Source organism: Python bivittatus, unplaced genomic scaffold, assembly GCF_059951505.1.
Source record: "Python bivittatus isolate LINGU-HERP-01145 unplaced genomic scaffold, Pbiv_v1 ctg000060_np1212, whole genome shotgun sequence".
NCBI classification, from domain to species: domain Eukaryota; kingdom Metazoa; phylum Chordata; class Lepidosauria; order Squamata; family Pythonidae; genus Python; species Python bivittatus.
In genome coordinates, this window is record NW_028277044.1 from 9,841,704 (window position 1) to 9,858,615 (window position 16,912).

Consider the following 16,912-nt stretch of genomic DNA (forward strand, 5'->3'; position numbering starts at 1 on the left):
AGGGGCTGCAGATATGCAGGACTCATTTTGCCTAGCCATATCAAAGGACTGGATGCAGCCAAGAATGTGACAATTATTTTAGATAAAGTACAGATATGGTTAAGTGGATGATTTGTTCATCAAGGTAAGTGGTGTTTAGCCTCTTCTGAAAGGTGCTATATTATCCCTAAAGCAGAGGTGGGCAACCTCTTCCAGCTGGGAGTCACAGTTTTAATGAATAATTTTTAGTTATGACCAATTACCTTTTGGAGGCAGGGGTTTCTGTCCCTCCTGAAAATTTTTGTTTTATACCAGAAGTCATTGAGAAATCACCTGGCTACAAAACATATCCTTGCAAATGTGCTGCCAGCTGTGGAATCCTAGGTGGACTTCAGAACTGGAGAAAAACAAGGTGGGGAAAGTCTGCAGATCATGATTTCTGAAAGTCTTTACAACCCTTTAATAGCACCTCCACTCTGGGTCATGTGGTCAGGAAGGAGGAGGTAGGGGGCTTAGGAATCGAGCAAGTGGCAGTATAGTAATACCTCAGTTCATGAACACTTCTGTTCGCAAACAATTCGGTTTGCAAACAGCAGCGTTCACAAAATTTTGCTTCTGTTCGCGAATGCCGCATCGGGTGACAAACACGGCCTGCGGCCATCTTCCCTGCTCTGACACGTGGTCGTGGCTTCCTCTAGGCGAGATCGCGGTTGCAGACAGACACTTGCTGTGAAGCTTTTTGGTGTCGCCTCAAGCAAGGTTAGTGTTCTCTCTCTTCATACTGTACTGTACTTTGTTTCATATTTTTGTGGTTAAAAAAAAAATACATATGGTTCAGAACAGATTAACCTTATTTACATTGAACCTCATGGGGAAATTTGATTCGGTTGGCGACCAATTAGGTTGGCAACCATGTTCGTAGGGGTTGGAACGGATTAACCTTATTTACATTGAATCTTATGGGGAAATTTGATTCGGTTCGCAACCAATTCAGTTCGCGACCAGAATCGTGGAACGAATTAAGTTCATGAACCGAGGTACCACTGTATTCTGAGTTGATGCTCAATTGCTTCTCTCATCTGGATGCAAAAATTTCTTGGATTTTTTTTCTCTAAAGCCACAGGCCAGATCCAACCCATTTTCAAACTTGACTTTTCTTTTGTCGCCTTCTCCCACTATACCAAATTTGGTCCCACTCTGTTCTGTTTTCAGGGACTGGTCTGCTGACGGACAAATAGGCAGTCCTGAGCCATCTGTCTGGCTGTTCATCTTGGCCCATCTGTCTGTCTGTCCATCAGCAGGATAGCTTTCTGAAAACCAAACAGAACAGGCTTAAATCTGGTCTACTGGGAGAAACTGGCAAGAGAAGGGTCAGGTTCAAAAGTAGGCCAGATCCAGACAGGGGCTGTGGAGAAAAAAAAATCCAGGAAAACATCCCCTAGTGCTGCCCTGTTGGGAGAGGCAGTTGGGCAGCAGCTGGGAAGGTTGGCAACTGTTTTAAGCCCCGCCTCCTCCCTCCTGGATCTAGGGAGGAGCATGTGATTCTGCCTTGTGCTTCCCAGGGTACCCATACATACAAATGTACCCAGTCACAATACAAGGGGAAACCAGAAACACACACATACACACATCTCATTACACAGAAAAAAATACACACACTTCCTATGGCCATTGCTGGTCAAAGGATTGGGGAAAAAAAATGAGAAGCCATGTTCTGCATGCTTTCCCTAAGTTGTACCCATCTTAAACTAGTACATCAGCTACGATTCTATTTTGATTAAGATCTTCTGGCTTCAAGGATCTATACCTTAGTAATTTCCTATTTAATTACTACAGAACATTGTTTCTGGGGCTGTCCTTGAGAATGTATTTAATAAGAGCTAATTAAAAAAAAAAATCTAGTAATGACTTATTTCCTGACTTTTTTTCCATGAGCTCAGGGCGATATAGATGGAATTCCCTTCTCCAATTTTTCTCCCATTGTAACAACGAAGTAGGATGGACTTGAGAGAGACTGCTACCCAATGAGGTTGCCTTAAGTTTGGGCCTCCCTGAATCACTCTCCATCATCTTATCAACTACATCACACCTATCTGTTCCTGAGATCCTCGTTCCTACATCTGCTCTGTTATAAGTTTCCTTTTATGCCTAGGTAAAGGTGGCTATGCAAGATGAAGCTCGACTCCGGTCCCAGCTGTAGAATATGCTAAAAAGTCTACTTTGGTACTGTTTCAGTGCCAGGCAAAGATCTTTATATTCTTTCCCATCTTTTATCCCCTTTATATTTCTGCTGTGCTTTAGGGTATTATTAGATTTTCTTGTGGTATGTCTTGTAGCATTTCCTTTTAATTGGTTATTGTTTTAAGTGGATCTAGTGGGTTGTTCTCCATTTGAATTACAAAGACTTTATTAGTGTTTCATTCTATGTCATCTTAAAAGTGATTAGCTAACTGGGCAATTACTAAATCTCAAAAGTATTAAAAATATAAATGACAAGGCATCTCAGGTAAACATTCTAAATGCTGAAAGGACAATTTACATTATCAAGTATATTATTTCACTCCCATATATTATTTCCTACCATGGCAAACTTTCTTTCCCACTCTGATTTCTGCAACATTTTAATTCTATGAGGCATTTGAATACCAGTGCACTCTTTTCTGCGTTCAGTGAATGAAAGAGAAAGCTACATGATGAAATAAGTTCCCCTCCAATCAAGGGTGCCAGTTTAAGTGAATAAAGCTTAGAATGTGATCAGAACAGAATGACGCAGATAGGTCTTCAATTCCTTTCTCTTCTTAAAAGGGTGGCAGATCTTCTGAGAATGCTCAATTTTTTTCTTCATCCAATGATGGACAGTAGCATTTTTAAGCCCCTGTAACTCTGCAAGATCACAGGTGCTTATGTCCTCATCTATCATATGCTTCTCCTTATATTTACCTCAGCCTAAAGTTGGAAAAGTGAGCTATAAATCAATCTGTGCTAGTGAGAGAAGGCAGAAGACAATTCTTATTCAGATCACCTCCACCTCCATTTACATTTTCAATAGGCATTGAGTCTTGGATAGAATTCCTACCAGTTCTCTCTTTAACGCATTCTGCTTCTTAAGGGGCTTTAAGCTTTCGTTCTTCCCATGAAATCATCAGGAGTTGAACTCCACTAAAAGGCCACTTTCCTTGTTACCATTTTTCAGAAGATATTATGCTGACGTTAGCACCCAAGTTCTGAGTCCTTTCCTTGATGCTAAATGGCTAGAAGCAGCCTGAAAAAAATAGAGGTTTTTATGCCTGTGCACCTCAACATAATCAGTGTGATTTCCCATATCTTCTATGTGGAAAAAGACATTCTTTCTTAACAGATTTTTTTCTATAAGTTTGTATTTTTGATGCCCAAGTATGTGAGGCATACCATAAATGAGTAATAGATATTTTAAGAAATTTGATTGATGGTATAATAAACGTTTTTTGCTGGAATAGCACAAGCCCAATGTACAGCAGCAAATAGAATATGGACACATAAAGCTATCCATGGGTATTTTCATGTGCAAAACTCCAGGTGCAGATCTACAATGAAGGTCTGAATTATTAGATGTGTAATGTTAAGCCACTGTTTAGCATTACAATGAACAAGGCTGAGTCTCTTTCTCTAACAAGTGTAGTGCTGATCTCAATCTCATACAGAATTTGTATCATTGAATTTCACATTTCTAATCTAGTACCCACTTTTTTTTCTCTAAACCATCACAGTACTGAGAGTCTAGCTTTCTGATTAGTAGATCTATTTGCAACGGAAGTGGAGGTTTTGCATCAGGAGCTGAAAATCATACAAATTTGTAATACAGTGGTACCTCTACTTACGAACTTAATCCGTTCCGTGACTCTGATCGCAAGTCAAGTTGGTCGCAAGTCGAAGTAAATTTTCCCATAAGGTTCAATGTAATTACCGTTAATCCGTTCCGGCATCCGCAGACCACGCATCAGGGGTGGAAAAACGGCTGCTGACCACGCAGCAGGGCGGAAAAATGGCCACGGACCACGTGTCAGGGGCGGAAAATGGCCGCGGACCACGTGGAACGGGCGGAAAATGGCCGCAGACCACATGGAACGGGCAGAAAATGGCTGCGGATCCGGTTCGTAAGTCAAGGCGAGTTCGTAAGTAGAGGTAAATTTTTGGGGCCGGAGCTGGTCGTATCTCGAAAAATTCGTAAGTAGGGGCATTCGTAAGTAGAGATACCACTGTACCTGGCAAACAAGCTTCTTTTTAGGCCATTCTTGAACAATATACATTTGCTTAGTTTTGGTGGCTTCCAAAGGAGTAAATAATTTTAAATAATAAAAATCCTAACCTTCTAGAAAGTTCTACATGTTTATCCCCAAAATAGCAGGAAAAAATCCATCTACTTTTCAAATCAACCTATTCCTCTGGATGTTTTGAATGACAACTCCCATCACCCACAATCAGCATAACCATTGGCTGCTTGTCATTTTAGCTTCTTTGTTGATTTCATTTGTCATGCAATTACAACAGGAAGGATGAACTTATGGTTCTCCAAAGCTACTGAATTACAACTTCCACCAATCTCAATCAGACGAAAAATAAGGAAGAATGCTTGGAATTGTAGCTCAGCAACAACAGGCTCACACGTTCCCCATCAATGAACTACAAAAAGGCACCTAATTAATGCTGCAGAGTTCTCTCTGCAAGGAAATCATACCACATTTTGTGCAGCTTTGATGTTCAGCTGCAAGTAATAACTCACAGGTATCCAATTTAAAGAGTCTGCATAAGCTCGATTGAGAGAATCACCTGAGCACAGCCCCACAACCTACTTTCTCCACCAATATTCACCTCTGAAAACAAGGCATTCATTATAAAGAACAGAGTGCCTCTAAATATATGCAAAGTGTGTTTTCTCTTAATACACCTCACTGGTTTATCCAGGTTTAAGGCACCAGAGTAAGTACCATTTGGACAAGGACCCTGGTACTGAGAAACATGGGAAGAACATGCATAGAAATCTTCATGTTTCCCATTGCCACATATGAATATGATGTTCAGACTAGAACTTATAGATAGCAAAACTTTTAATCTTGGGCAGGCTCCACATACTGCTTTTAGGGATAGGGAAATTTTGCTGAATTTCAATTTTAGCTTTTTAACTGCACAACACAAGCACTTGGATGCCCTCATCTTTCCTATTCCCTCTGCTTCCCCAAGCCGTGAATCATTAAGCATATGGTAGCCCATTAATTTAATTCAGATGATAGATCCTGAGTCAATTCCTCCTGTTTCCTTCAAATAATTTTGCATTTTTAGACACAAAAAACCATGTGTTCCCATTGTTTATTTTACAAAATGTAGATATATGAGATCAGCTGTTTATTTCATTTAAGAAAAATGCATTACCCTAGACAGTTATCTATCTCCATACATACATTCCTTCCTCTTAAAATGGTTACCTTCTTTATATTATCACCACAATAATTCCAAACCAGGGCTAAAATTTAGCATTATAACTGTAGCATTACATCATCTGAAACCCATATTTAAAATTGACCTACCATTGCAGACATTGCCATCTTTGTCTTCACACTGCCGGTCATCACACTCACAAATTTTGCCATATATTTTGGACTCTCCCGGAGGGAAACACATACACTGGCCGCATTCACATTTTCCTGTGAGAACAGTCATCTCCCATTAGTCAAATCCAGCAGCCAAGGTCAACTTGTTCTTGTCTCTGACTCAACTTAGCAAACTAGCAAAGAAATATACAGATCAGCCTGAAAGAGGAAGGCAGTATTGCTTGTAAAGGAAGCATTCTCAAAAAATAGCTGGGTAAGGGCTATTTTGTATTACAGGAACACAGAAGTTCTCTTCAAACATCAGGCTATTTGTTCCTTGAGTTGAGTGTCCCTGGCAATGGCTTGCCCAGTTCAGGACAGAGGTTCATCTCATCACCTCCTGCCTCTTTTTTTCCCCTTGAGCTTCTAAGGAGTAGACCTGCATCTTCTATCTGGAAAATAGATTTTCCACCAGTGAGTAATTATCCTTCTGTTATCCATGTGGCTTGGATAACATTTCCCATGGTGTCTTTCCAGCCTACTGCTGTAATAGGGCCTGAAATATTCATCTTTACACCACCATCTCCCTATCTGGCTTTGGCCGAAAGTCAACCTCTACCAGTCCTACCTCCTCAACTGTCACTAGAATCTCACAGAAAGTGAGGGGAGTGTGGAAGGAATGTATCCAGAATGCTTAAGGAAACCAGATAATACTAAGTAAGAGCTAAATCTGTGAGTTTGTGTGAAGTAGTAGTTTGATGGTTGGACTAGGATTTGAGTGACCCAATTTCAAGTCCATTCTCAGCCATGGACATTCACTAGGTGATTTGGGGCCAGGCCTTCTTTCTTTGCCTGACCTACCTCAAAGGGCTGCTGTGAGTTTGAAATCATCATCATCATCATCATCATCATCATCATCATCATCATCTCTATCACCTAATAAATTGTCAGTCCGATAAGGTAGATCAGATGAAGGAACAGACCCTTTTTGGGCCTAAAGCTACTTTTATTAGCACACCTATAGCAACAGAATCTTGCAAGTCTCAATGGGCTTCCCTCCCTTCTCTTTTATCTTCATGTCAGTCTGGGGGAGGGCTGTCTGAAGCTTTTTCATAAATCTCCTCCTTGGCCTGGTTCAAGCCTCGTTTATCTGATTGTTGCCTTAGTAACGGATCTTCCTTCTGTCCTTCAAAGCCATCCTCTATACTCTCTACATTAACAAATAAATAAAATTAAGGACAGTGGAACTAGGAGGAGCTTGTCAATCGAATAGGAAAGTTATGTGGACTATATTAGGTGGCATAAGATTCCACATGTTTTATATCTATATATCTATAGTTCTGGCTATCGATTGTGTGTGTGTGTGTGTATGTGTGTATCACTTCCACTTAAAGCAAAGGGGAAATGTATATAATTAAATATAATTACTGTAAGGGGAATCAACCTTACAGGAATTTACTTTTGATGTGTTGAAGGAAGAATCAAAGTTATAGAGTTGGACTAAACATTATTCACATAACACATCTTTTCTGGGCTGAGGGCTTTCCTTGGCTTGTCAGTACATGTTGGGACAATGGTCAAAAAGTGGCACAGGCAGGTTTAAAAAATGGTGGGAAGAATACATGAGAAGAATTAAATGGGATATTTTTGACCTTAATGTTACTATCTTAAACCTGTTAATGCAATTACTCCCCTGGTATTCCTTTCTACCATATTAAAGATTACCATTTGGCACCCTACTGGAGAGGTTCTTGGTCCCCCAGCCAAAGGCTTTGGACCAAGAGGTGTGCCCTCACCACTGGCCATCAGGTTGTGTACCCCTGAACTACACAGTACAATAGCTTTTCAAATATGCCATAAATGCAACTCAGAAAATGCAAAGAGAAACTGAACCCAACCCATTGAACCTTTTTTTTTTCCTGCCGAAGTGGAAAGGATACTCTAATAAGCCCTGAAGTATTTTTCATCACCATTTTTTCCCTCCTCCCAAGAAGCCAATTTGCTGGACAACACAGAAGAAGAATAGTCAGACAGTACAAAATTAAATTTCAGGTCACCATATAAAAGAGGCTGGCATTCTGGGTCTAAGTAATCGAACAACAACAAAACAGGAGGGCAAATTTCCAGGACCCAAAGTAAGGTAATTTTGGCAGCTTTACTATTTTATCAAATGTGTCTGGCTAGGCCATTCGTGCTGGCTACATCATCTGGCTTCACAATGTTCAAGCTACTCTTTCAGTGCAGTCTTGATCATTTAAGTAATCAGAGGTTCACGGCAAGTTGAAAAAGGATCAGCACTTCACCAATGCTTGCTTCTCTTTGCTGGAGTAATAGGTTTGCCATAGCAACCCTCTTACAGAGGAAGAAAGTGAGCAAGGGGAACTTCCTGGATTGGCTTTCAAAATACAAAGCACACACAAACAAATGCCCATTTGTATCAATCCAGATCATTATTCTCAAATAGATCATTCTCTCTATTTCCAGAAACTAGATTTTTGTCTACTCAACGTTGGCCAGGTATGCTCAAAATCTTATTTTATACTGGAAGTGAGAGAATTTCTCGGAAAGTGGTATTCAGATTCTGAAGAAATAGGAACTATAAAAAATAGGTTACAAAATGTTCACTGTTTTAATCAGCAAATGTCTTCTTCCACACTTTTCCTGCTTACACCAAGTTTTGCACCACCACCTTCTTCACAATAACACAGACCATCCCTGTTCTTGTTTTGGAATCCCACGCTCCTTAATGTTTCTGGTCTTCAAGTTTTGTTGTAATTCTTGTTGTTTGGGTAATTCTGCAAACTTTCAGGGATCCCTCTTGTATATGGCATACAATTTTGGAAACATAAGTATCAGCACTTACAACTGGCATGTTGCAAATGGAAGGAACTGGACTAAATACAAATGTGTATTTTTTTTTAAAAAAAGAAACTTTAGAGACATCCCTTTTATATATTATGACAGAAGGAAATCAATGGTTTTTCTGACACGTGTGACTGAGAGATTATGGAAGGATGGCTACATTGGAAGTTGATGAAAATTGATGAAGTGGTTTCTACAAGAAATTGTTTGGCAGATAGAGGGGGAATTTTATTCCTTATAGGAGGATTAAAAACCCATATTCTTTATGTTCAGAGGTTTTTGAAGAAAGCAGGGATATCCAAGTTGCTGTACTTGGATATCTATGGCAAGAACATGAGGAAAAAGAGAAAACTTTACATACACACACACGGACACCCACGGACACACTATGTGTGTATATAGTAATTCCATTTGTATTCTATCTTTGTTTTCATTCAATCATTCTAACCATTAAAAATAAAACCTAATTGTTTAAACTCTGTGTAAAATAGTTAAATCACTGTTAATTAGAACTGAAAAGGCCAGCGTAAAAAGGAAGGTTTTGATTCCTTTCCAGCTGGAAAAATTTGGAGCTGAGCATTATTCCTGAGAGAGTATATTCCATCATTTGGGAACAAAACATGAGAGGGCCTTCTTCTGCGGGGTCAACCAATGGATCTGGGAAAGTGAAGGCATCTTTAGAAGGCTTCCACGGACAACAGGCAGATTCATACTGAGATAGGGAATCCCTGTACAGTACTCTCAACATAAACATAATATGCTTCCAATATTGCACAGATTTCACATATCCTTTGGACTTAGCACTGTAAAACAATTTCTTTCTGCAAACCCAAGAAGATAATTAGGGATGTGAGCTATTTGCAAAAGAAAGGCCTCCACACCTGAACTTCTGCACAAATGAATATCTACTGGAGGTCCTAATTTTGTTTGTTTGTTTTTTACTACAGTTGATATGGTAAAGAAAAAAACCACTTTATTACTACCACACATATGCACACATAGGACATCATCTATTGATTCTACCCAGCCGGTGAAAAGTCCCCACACTGTAGTTTTAGGAACCAATTGCTTCCTGAAAACAATTGAGATACATGATTGTATGGAATGTAGCATCAGAAACATCTCACTGAAAAGGCCTAAATCTTGCTCCTTTAAAAATGAGATAAACATTCTTGCTGTTTAATGCCAGTGACGATCACTGAAGCTGCAATCCCAAACACGTTGCAGGCCTTTTTGAACTCAATGGAATCTACATCTCCACAGATACATGTAAGATTGTGTTGTTGGGAAGCAATCCTATGGCCAGATGTGGGCATTCCAGGAGCCAGGAGACTATATGGATTTCCATCTCTACAAGCAGACTGCAATTAGAAGATGAAGCTCAGTGGCCCTTCTCCTGAACAATTCCTGAAAACACCCATGATTCCATCACAAGAAGGACTAAAAAAAAGTAAGCCCTCTGAGGCATGCCAGTTGTGGATCAAAGGAAGCTTGGATCTGCAAGAGCCAGAGACTTATTTCTCTGGCATGCTTCCAAACAGAAGCAAAGCTACCAATAGAGGTGAATATGTGTAGCTCAGGGTTGAACTGTGGAGTCCTTGGGGCTCTCTGAGCTTGGTTCTTTTCTTGCAAACTAGTTTTAACTGGGAAACTGTCAGCATTTTAGACCAATCTAAATCCAAGCAAGAGAATTAACAAGGCAGCTATTAACAGACACACAGAGATAAACATTATCTACATACTATTCAAAAGAGACAAAAGATCAGAAGATCACCAGCAATCAATCACCAGCAATCATCACCCAGATAAGCAAAGGTCACCACGAGGCACACAATCAAGGAGCAAACATATGCTAATCAATGAACTACCAGAGGAGCAAAACAGAACCCCCACCCCCACCAGCACTGGCAAGGCAGGCCACAGCAGATAAATAGAAAGCAAATCTCATCCCATTTTAGCACTGAAGATGTTACCTAGCTGGGTAATGAAACATTTGCAAGAAAAGAACCAAGCTCAGAGAACCCCAAGGACTCCATAGAAGCAAAGCTTTTCCTGCTCAAGAGCTGGGATATGGATCTTTTTGCCTTCCATCTTGGCCAATGCTATGTGGACATACTAGGGCTTCGAGGTCTTATTCCTGAACGATAGACTTTCTTCACCCAACCTCAGGCTGTTGGTCTGCCTTTTTCTCTAGTGCTGCAAAATGTCAATCAGTGCCGGAGACCACTGACAATATGCCAAGTTTCCTGCGTCTCAGAATATAATGCATGAGATAGATGGTGGTATAGATTTGTATTTCTGGCATTTCAGGAGAATGGTATTAAATTATAACAGGCATTTATGAACTCTCAGGATGTTAACATTTCTGGGAAGAAAAAAATAGATCTCCCACTCACTCCACCTGCAAAGACAAAGTTTTCATTATTCCTACATGCAAATGTTCACTTGATATTTAAGGACTAAGTAAGATGCAGCAATGGCTGTGGCATTTGGGGTCCTGTACTGTACTACATGATACTATTATGCTGCCATTCTCTATTGTTGAGCTTTTTAAAACACACACACATATACAAATTGCTGGAAATGCCTGGTGATAAGAGAAACTTTGAATATAGTGCTTACGCAGGATCATTAATTATATGTATTTTGAACCAATTGCTAGATGGGGATAGAGGATAATAGAACCCCCTTTGTAAACTCTTAATTTTGATTTAAATACAGCATGCTTGAACCCTTCCTATATAATTTACAAGAATTTCAGCCCCCTTACACTGCCTGTGTGTTGCCAAAGTTAAGTGACAGTAGGATGGACCCTCTAAGTATGCCATTATTTCTTTTACATTTCTAAAACACACATGCTTTCACAGCTCTTTTCATTCAACCTTCACCCCCACCCAGCTGTAACAACAAAGGGGAAATCTGGTTTTACATAAAGTATTGGAGGTCAGGTTATAGCACCTGCTATACAAATCTAAGCCTGTTTTCACATTAATAGAGTGCTTTGCATGTCCTCATGTCAGCCCAGTTGTGCAGATTGCACAGGAATTGAGACAAAGGGTATCATCATTGCACCAGAGAATAACACATTCTGATCTGAATGCTCAGTGCTCTTTATTATGCCCCCTATCTCACTCCCATCAGTAGGGTTGATGGGAATATTAAAAAAATATTTGGTTGGAAATAAACACCTGACTTGTAAAGACGTACTGAGCTAATCTATTATCCAATTTAAGTCTGTTGGAATATCAAATAATGAAGAAAATACAGGATAACTTTGTGTGCGTGTGTATCTTTTTGCTTGTTTGTTTAGTAAATTGCCACCACCATTTGCTTTAGGCAATTTACCAAAATAAGCAAACAAACAATGGATCTAACAGTATAAACTATAAATTGTAAAAGGCCTGGATGAAAAGAAATGTTTGGAACATGTCCTTACACCCTAAAAGTTGTGTGATCTTCTTGAACAACTCTTTCTGCAAACAGAAAAAGCAGAATTAATTGGTGGTGTCTCTAGTGAGATCTTGAAAATGCCCCATTGATGAAATGTGGCGCTGACTATGCCAGTCCTGCAAGTAATCCTGAAAGGGCCCTGAAAGCAAATGACAACAGTGAGTTACCATTGTTAGAAAAAAAGTTAAGCAAAAGGAAGTTGTATTGCCCATAAAACAAAACAAAAATTAAATTAAATTAAATTAAATTAGAATAGCTCAAAAATCACAAAAATGGGTACACATTAAAAAATCTCTAGATTATGGCTTTGTCAACCAAATGTTACAAAAGCCAAACTGGAGTTTGATGGGAGGAAAGGCTAAGCTGTGGTCCTGGCATCTCAAGGTGAAACGGGGAGTGAGCTACGTTCAAAGGAGGCTCTCCCTAGCCTCATAGCAGTTTCTGGTTATACCCAGAAACCAAAATAGCTTTTAAAAAACACGAATTCCTTACCTCCTAATTAAGCTTGCAATTATTTATTCTATGTATGTATGAACTAAGATGATTATGCACAACCTTTGGTCTCAGAGCTACATGCAGTCTTCTGAAAAAACCTTGGGTGCAGCTGAGTCCATGGAAAACTTGCTGCTGAATAGAAATGTTCTGTGTGATAGAAGTGGGATATATATATATATATATATATATATATATATATATATATATGATAATTATCATATTAAATGCTGTTAATTGAAGTAATCCCAACTTGGTGGGGGGGGGGGGAACTGTAACATTTAGTTTTGTCCTCGCCCTCCATGAATTGCAGAATAATGGAGTTGGGCCATTGAATCCAGTTCTCTATACAGTTTGGGAATGCAACTTAAAGCATTTGCAGCAGGTGGATGTTTAGCCTTCTCTTACTGGTAGGAAGTTTTTTTCCCAGCATTCCGTTGGAATCTGCCTCCCTGTAACTTAAATCCATTATTCCATGTCATATATTTTAGAACAATGGAGAAGAGGTCTTAAGTTTTCTGTATACTGTAGCTTCCTTTCAGATATTTGAAGAATGCTATCATATCTCCCCTTAATCTCTCTTCGTACTTAGTTTATACTTATAGTTACTTTCACTATGATAAATACACTAAGCTACTTCGCTTGGTTGTGGCAAGGATTGGGGTAGGCAGTGTGGTGCTTGGGACTACTAACATGTTCCAATGTCTTCTTTGGCACACTCTAGATATCTTACCCTACTGAATTTTATTTTGGCTTCGATTGTAAAATCAAATTAAAATAAATAATTGGTGGGAAAGTGGCACATTGAAGAGCAAAAGACCTCCCTTTAGCATTGCCTCTGTCTACCAGAATGTCTCTAAGCTATACTATATATAAAACTGTTATACAGACTATAAAAATGGTGGATGACATTAGTCTTTTGCTTTCTTTAGAAGTGTGCCTAGCAAAAAGTGGGCAGAATCCCACTACTTGTGTCTGTGTCTTTCTTTTCTCCCTGAAAAAAAAGGCATTTTTCCCTATTTTTTCTCAGAAGGGAAAAAAAATCTCTGTCTCTTTTTCTCATACACACACAGAGAGAGAGAGAGAGAGAGAGAGAGAAATCAAGGGTAGGGGTGGGAGGACAGATGGGGAAGGTATATCACCTAACCTTTTTGAATTGTTCAAAGGGGTTAAAAATGTTATTCTTTTTTTTTTTTTTCAAATAAGGGTCATTTGATGACACAGTATTTCACGGTCACCTGACTGTTGTGTCATGAGATGACCATTCGTTGGAAGAAAAGACAATAGGTAAATGTGGCAGGGGCTGTGTGTGCATGTACATTGTGTTGACAGCTACTTTGTGATGAAGTAAGCTCCTCATCCTGGCTGTTTTGGGAGAATTCTTGTAACATACTTCTGATACTTCAACTATACCCACCGGCAGGGCTAGCCTTAAGAAGGCAAGCTGAGGTGGCTGCTGCAGTGTGTGGAGGGAAATGTTTTAGGACCCAAAACATTGAAATCTGCATCTCCTGTGTTCTCTGTGCTCTCATGAGAGAAGAGGAAGAAACTTCTAGGCGCCTCTTAAGTTCTCCAAGGAGCCTGGCCCGATTCATACCAGCTTCTCGGGGAGCTTCCTGTTTCTTAGTGCTTCCCTGAACTCTCATGAGGAAGACAAGCAGTCAACTGCTCAAGGACAGAAAAGAAGACACTAATAGTCTAGTTCTTCACCCAGGCCAGCTACTGGCCTCCTTATTTGTCCCCTTAAACTGAGTGTTGAGAGCAGTCGGAGTGAAAGAATAAAATGCTTCTCCTGGGCAACATTCAGAAAAACAAAGAATACAACAGAGCTTTTTTATCTAAGCAGGAAGGAGTTCAGCTACACAGATGCAAAATTTCCTGCCTCAGGAAAGGTACCGTATTTTTCCGACTATAAGACGATACTTTTTTCTAAAATCCTTACCCTAAAAACTGAAGGGTGTCTTATTCAAGGAAGTCAGCCGAGAATCGCGGTTGCAAAACTGCCAAACTTTGTTTCTGCAGAGAGGCTTCCTCCTATTGCTAGCCTCCAATCACGAGTGAAATAGCTTGTCTCCCAAACAGACTTCCTCCAATCACGAGCCTGATGTAACTGACGTCACCTGATGCTGAACAAACCAATTAGAGGAAGGCTGTTTGCAGAGACAAGCTATCGGGAGTTTCACTGGTGCTTGAATGTAATTAGTTATGCAAAAGAGCCTGGAAATAGAGCTGCAGAGAGACGGTTTGGACCTCCTCCCACCGAGTGTATCAGGTAAATATTAACTAATTACTAAATAAAAATGTGTTCTGCACTATCTTTAAAATACTGATTTTTTAATTTTGGGCTGGAAAAGTGGGGGGCGTCTTGTACATGGGGGCGTCTTATTGTCGGAAAAATACAGTATATGTAGTGAGGATAAGCCTGATTTTCCAGATCATCATGAGCCAATCAGGCAGTGTTCCCTCCATCTGATCAACAGAGTACAAAAAAGTCATTATATCTGTGTTCCATCTCCTAAGATGACATGGGTCCCTAAAAAAAGAAATACATTTCTCTACCATCAAGTCTTGCTAGGATGGTAAACTAAACAAGGTATGGTGGTTTGCTTTAAAAAAAAGAAGAAGAAAATCCTAGTCACCTTGCCACCATAACTTTATATTACATCACATCCGAAAGGACAACAGTATCATATTGGCAGTTTCTCAATATATTATGGCTGTGTGCATAAGCATCTGGGACAAGTTACATTGATGTCACGTGCATCGTGACATCACTGTGCCAATGATGCCAATGTAATTTGTGTCAGTTGCATGATATCACTTGAGCAGTTGGAATAGGGGAGAGGAAGACAATATCTAAGCAATTCAGACAAGGTCCTGGTAGTCCACATTAAAATGCAGCTGGAGTTCAGCTGTTTTGACACTTGGCAGATCCTTGCCACTCTTCCCGCATGCATAGCAGCCAGACTAAAGGTGGCAAGACTTCTGTCTGATCTGCCTTCCTCTTGGGAAGGATTCAGCTGGCAATGCAAAGTGCCAGGGGGCTTCTTTGTTTGTTTGCTTGCTTGTTTGTTAGAACTCCCTTGAAACAGAACGACTGGTGTGAGCCCTGCAGCCAGGCAGCAGTGAGGATGAAGAGTTCTCATTCCCATCAGGGGAAAAATAGAACCGTCTGCCCAGGGTCCCAATGATAAATAAATGATAAATAAATGGATGCCAAGCCAGAAAAAAGCCAGCTCAACATTCAGAACAAGGCAGCTTCCGCTAACAGGTGCCCATATCTGATCTCGAACTGGTGCTAAGTCTTGGTATAATGGTGCCCTGAGGTAGTGAGATTTCCATTGCCAAATTGCCACCCTAGGAAGAAATGCAGGAATGCAGAACCACAATGATTCTCAAAAGCAACCCTTACCTTACATACATTCTATATATATCCAGGAGAGGTTTTCTTTTGAAATGTTCAGAAGGACTCAGATCTAAGTACCAAGAACTAGGAATCTTAAGCATAATCAATAAGCAGTGGAGAGTATATATAATGAAGAATAGGGTATCCACAAAGCAATGTCCTGTCATCAGATTTTTTTCCCCCTTTTATTCAGAGCCACACTAGAGATGAGAACGTTGTGTACTGTTATTTACATCTCATCATTTGTTTTTAACCGTAAGGAAGTAAGTTTACTGATGTAACCACAGGTCATAATGATATAGCATAGCATAAAATACCATAAAATAACAATAAATAAATAGTTACTGTCGGATATCCTGAACCAAGTTGTGGCTGTAATAACCTTATAGAAAAGTTTAGGTTTAACCTTTTCTCCTCCTACTGCACACTAAATGAAAATCTCTCTGGACCTGGAGTTTCCCCACCAAAAAAAAAAAAAAAGGTTATAGGAACCCAGATTAATTGGTTTAGGTACACCCAATTCTGTCCTAGCTTGGAGGCTGCCAAGAAGGAGCAAGTGCTGCTGGAACACACTTTCCATGCAGAGCCCACCGCGTGCCATAGGTGAGCTCATAGGAATTAATTAAATTGAAATAGGGAAGCCTAATGAATCAACAAATGATCAGCCAACGAATTTATCATTTAAGTAATTGAATTAAATCAATTGCTTAATTGTTCTACAGTGGCAGCAAGAATCCTGTTATATTCTCTATAACCTGCGCAACATTGTTTTTCTAATATGTTTTTATGTATTTATATTGCTCAACAATCTGCCTATTGGGTTTGTGTGGGTGTAACAAGCTCCTGGATCCCTAAGGAACGAGGTTGTTTCCTTGAAACCAGGCTGGCTGAGATGGAGATGCTTACCGAGGCAGAGAGGGATACAGATGAGACTTGATGGGACAAAATAGCCTTGATTCACTGTCAGGAGTATAGCTCCCTTTCTGGCAGGGAGAAACAATGTAAGGGAGAAAGATGTCCCCTTTTGTTGTTGTTTAGTCGTTAAGTCGTGTCCGACTCTTTGTGACCCCATGAACCATATCACGCCAGGCCTTCCTGTCCTTCACTGCCTCCCTGAGTTTGCTCAGTTTCATGCTCATTGCTTCAGTGATGCTATCTA

General features: G+C 39.9%; 1 protein-coding gene across 1 annotated transcript in view; it reads right to left on the minus strand.

The window, feature by feature from the left end:
• ITGBL1 (integrin subunit beta like 1) overlaps positions 1-16,912 on the minus strand; it is a 187,214-nt gene that overhangs the window by 14,529 nt on the left and 155,773 nt on the right. Inside the window, exon 8 of the mRNA XM_088136485.1 lies at positions 5,541-5,657. Coding sequence (XP_087992611.1) covers positions 5,541-5,657 — 117 coding nt within the window. The remainder of the gene's footprint in view (positions 1-5,540; positions 5,658-16,912) is intronic.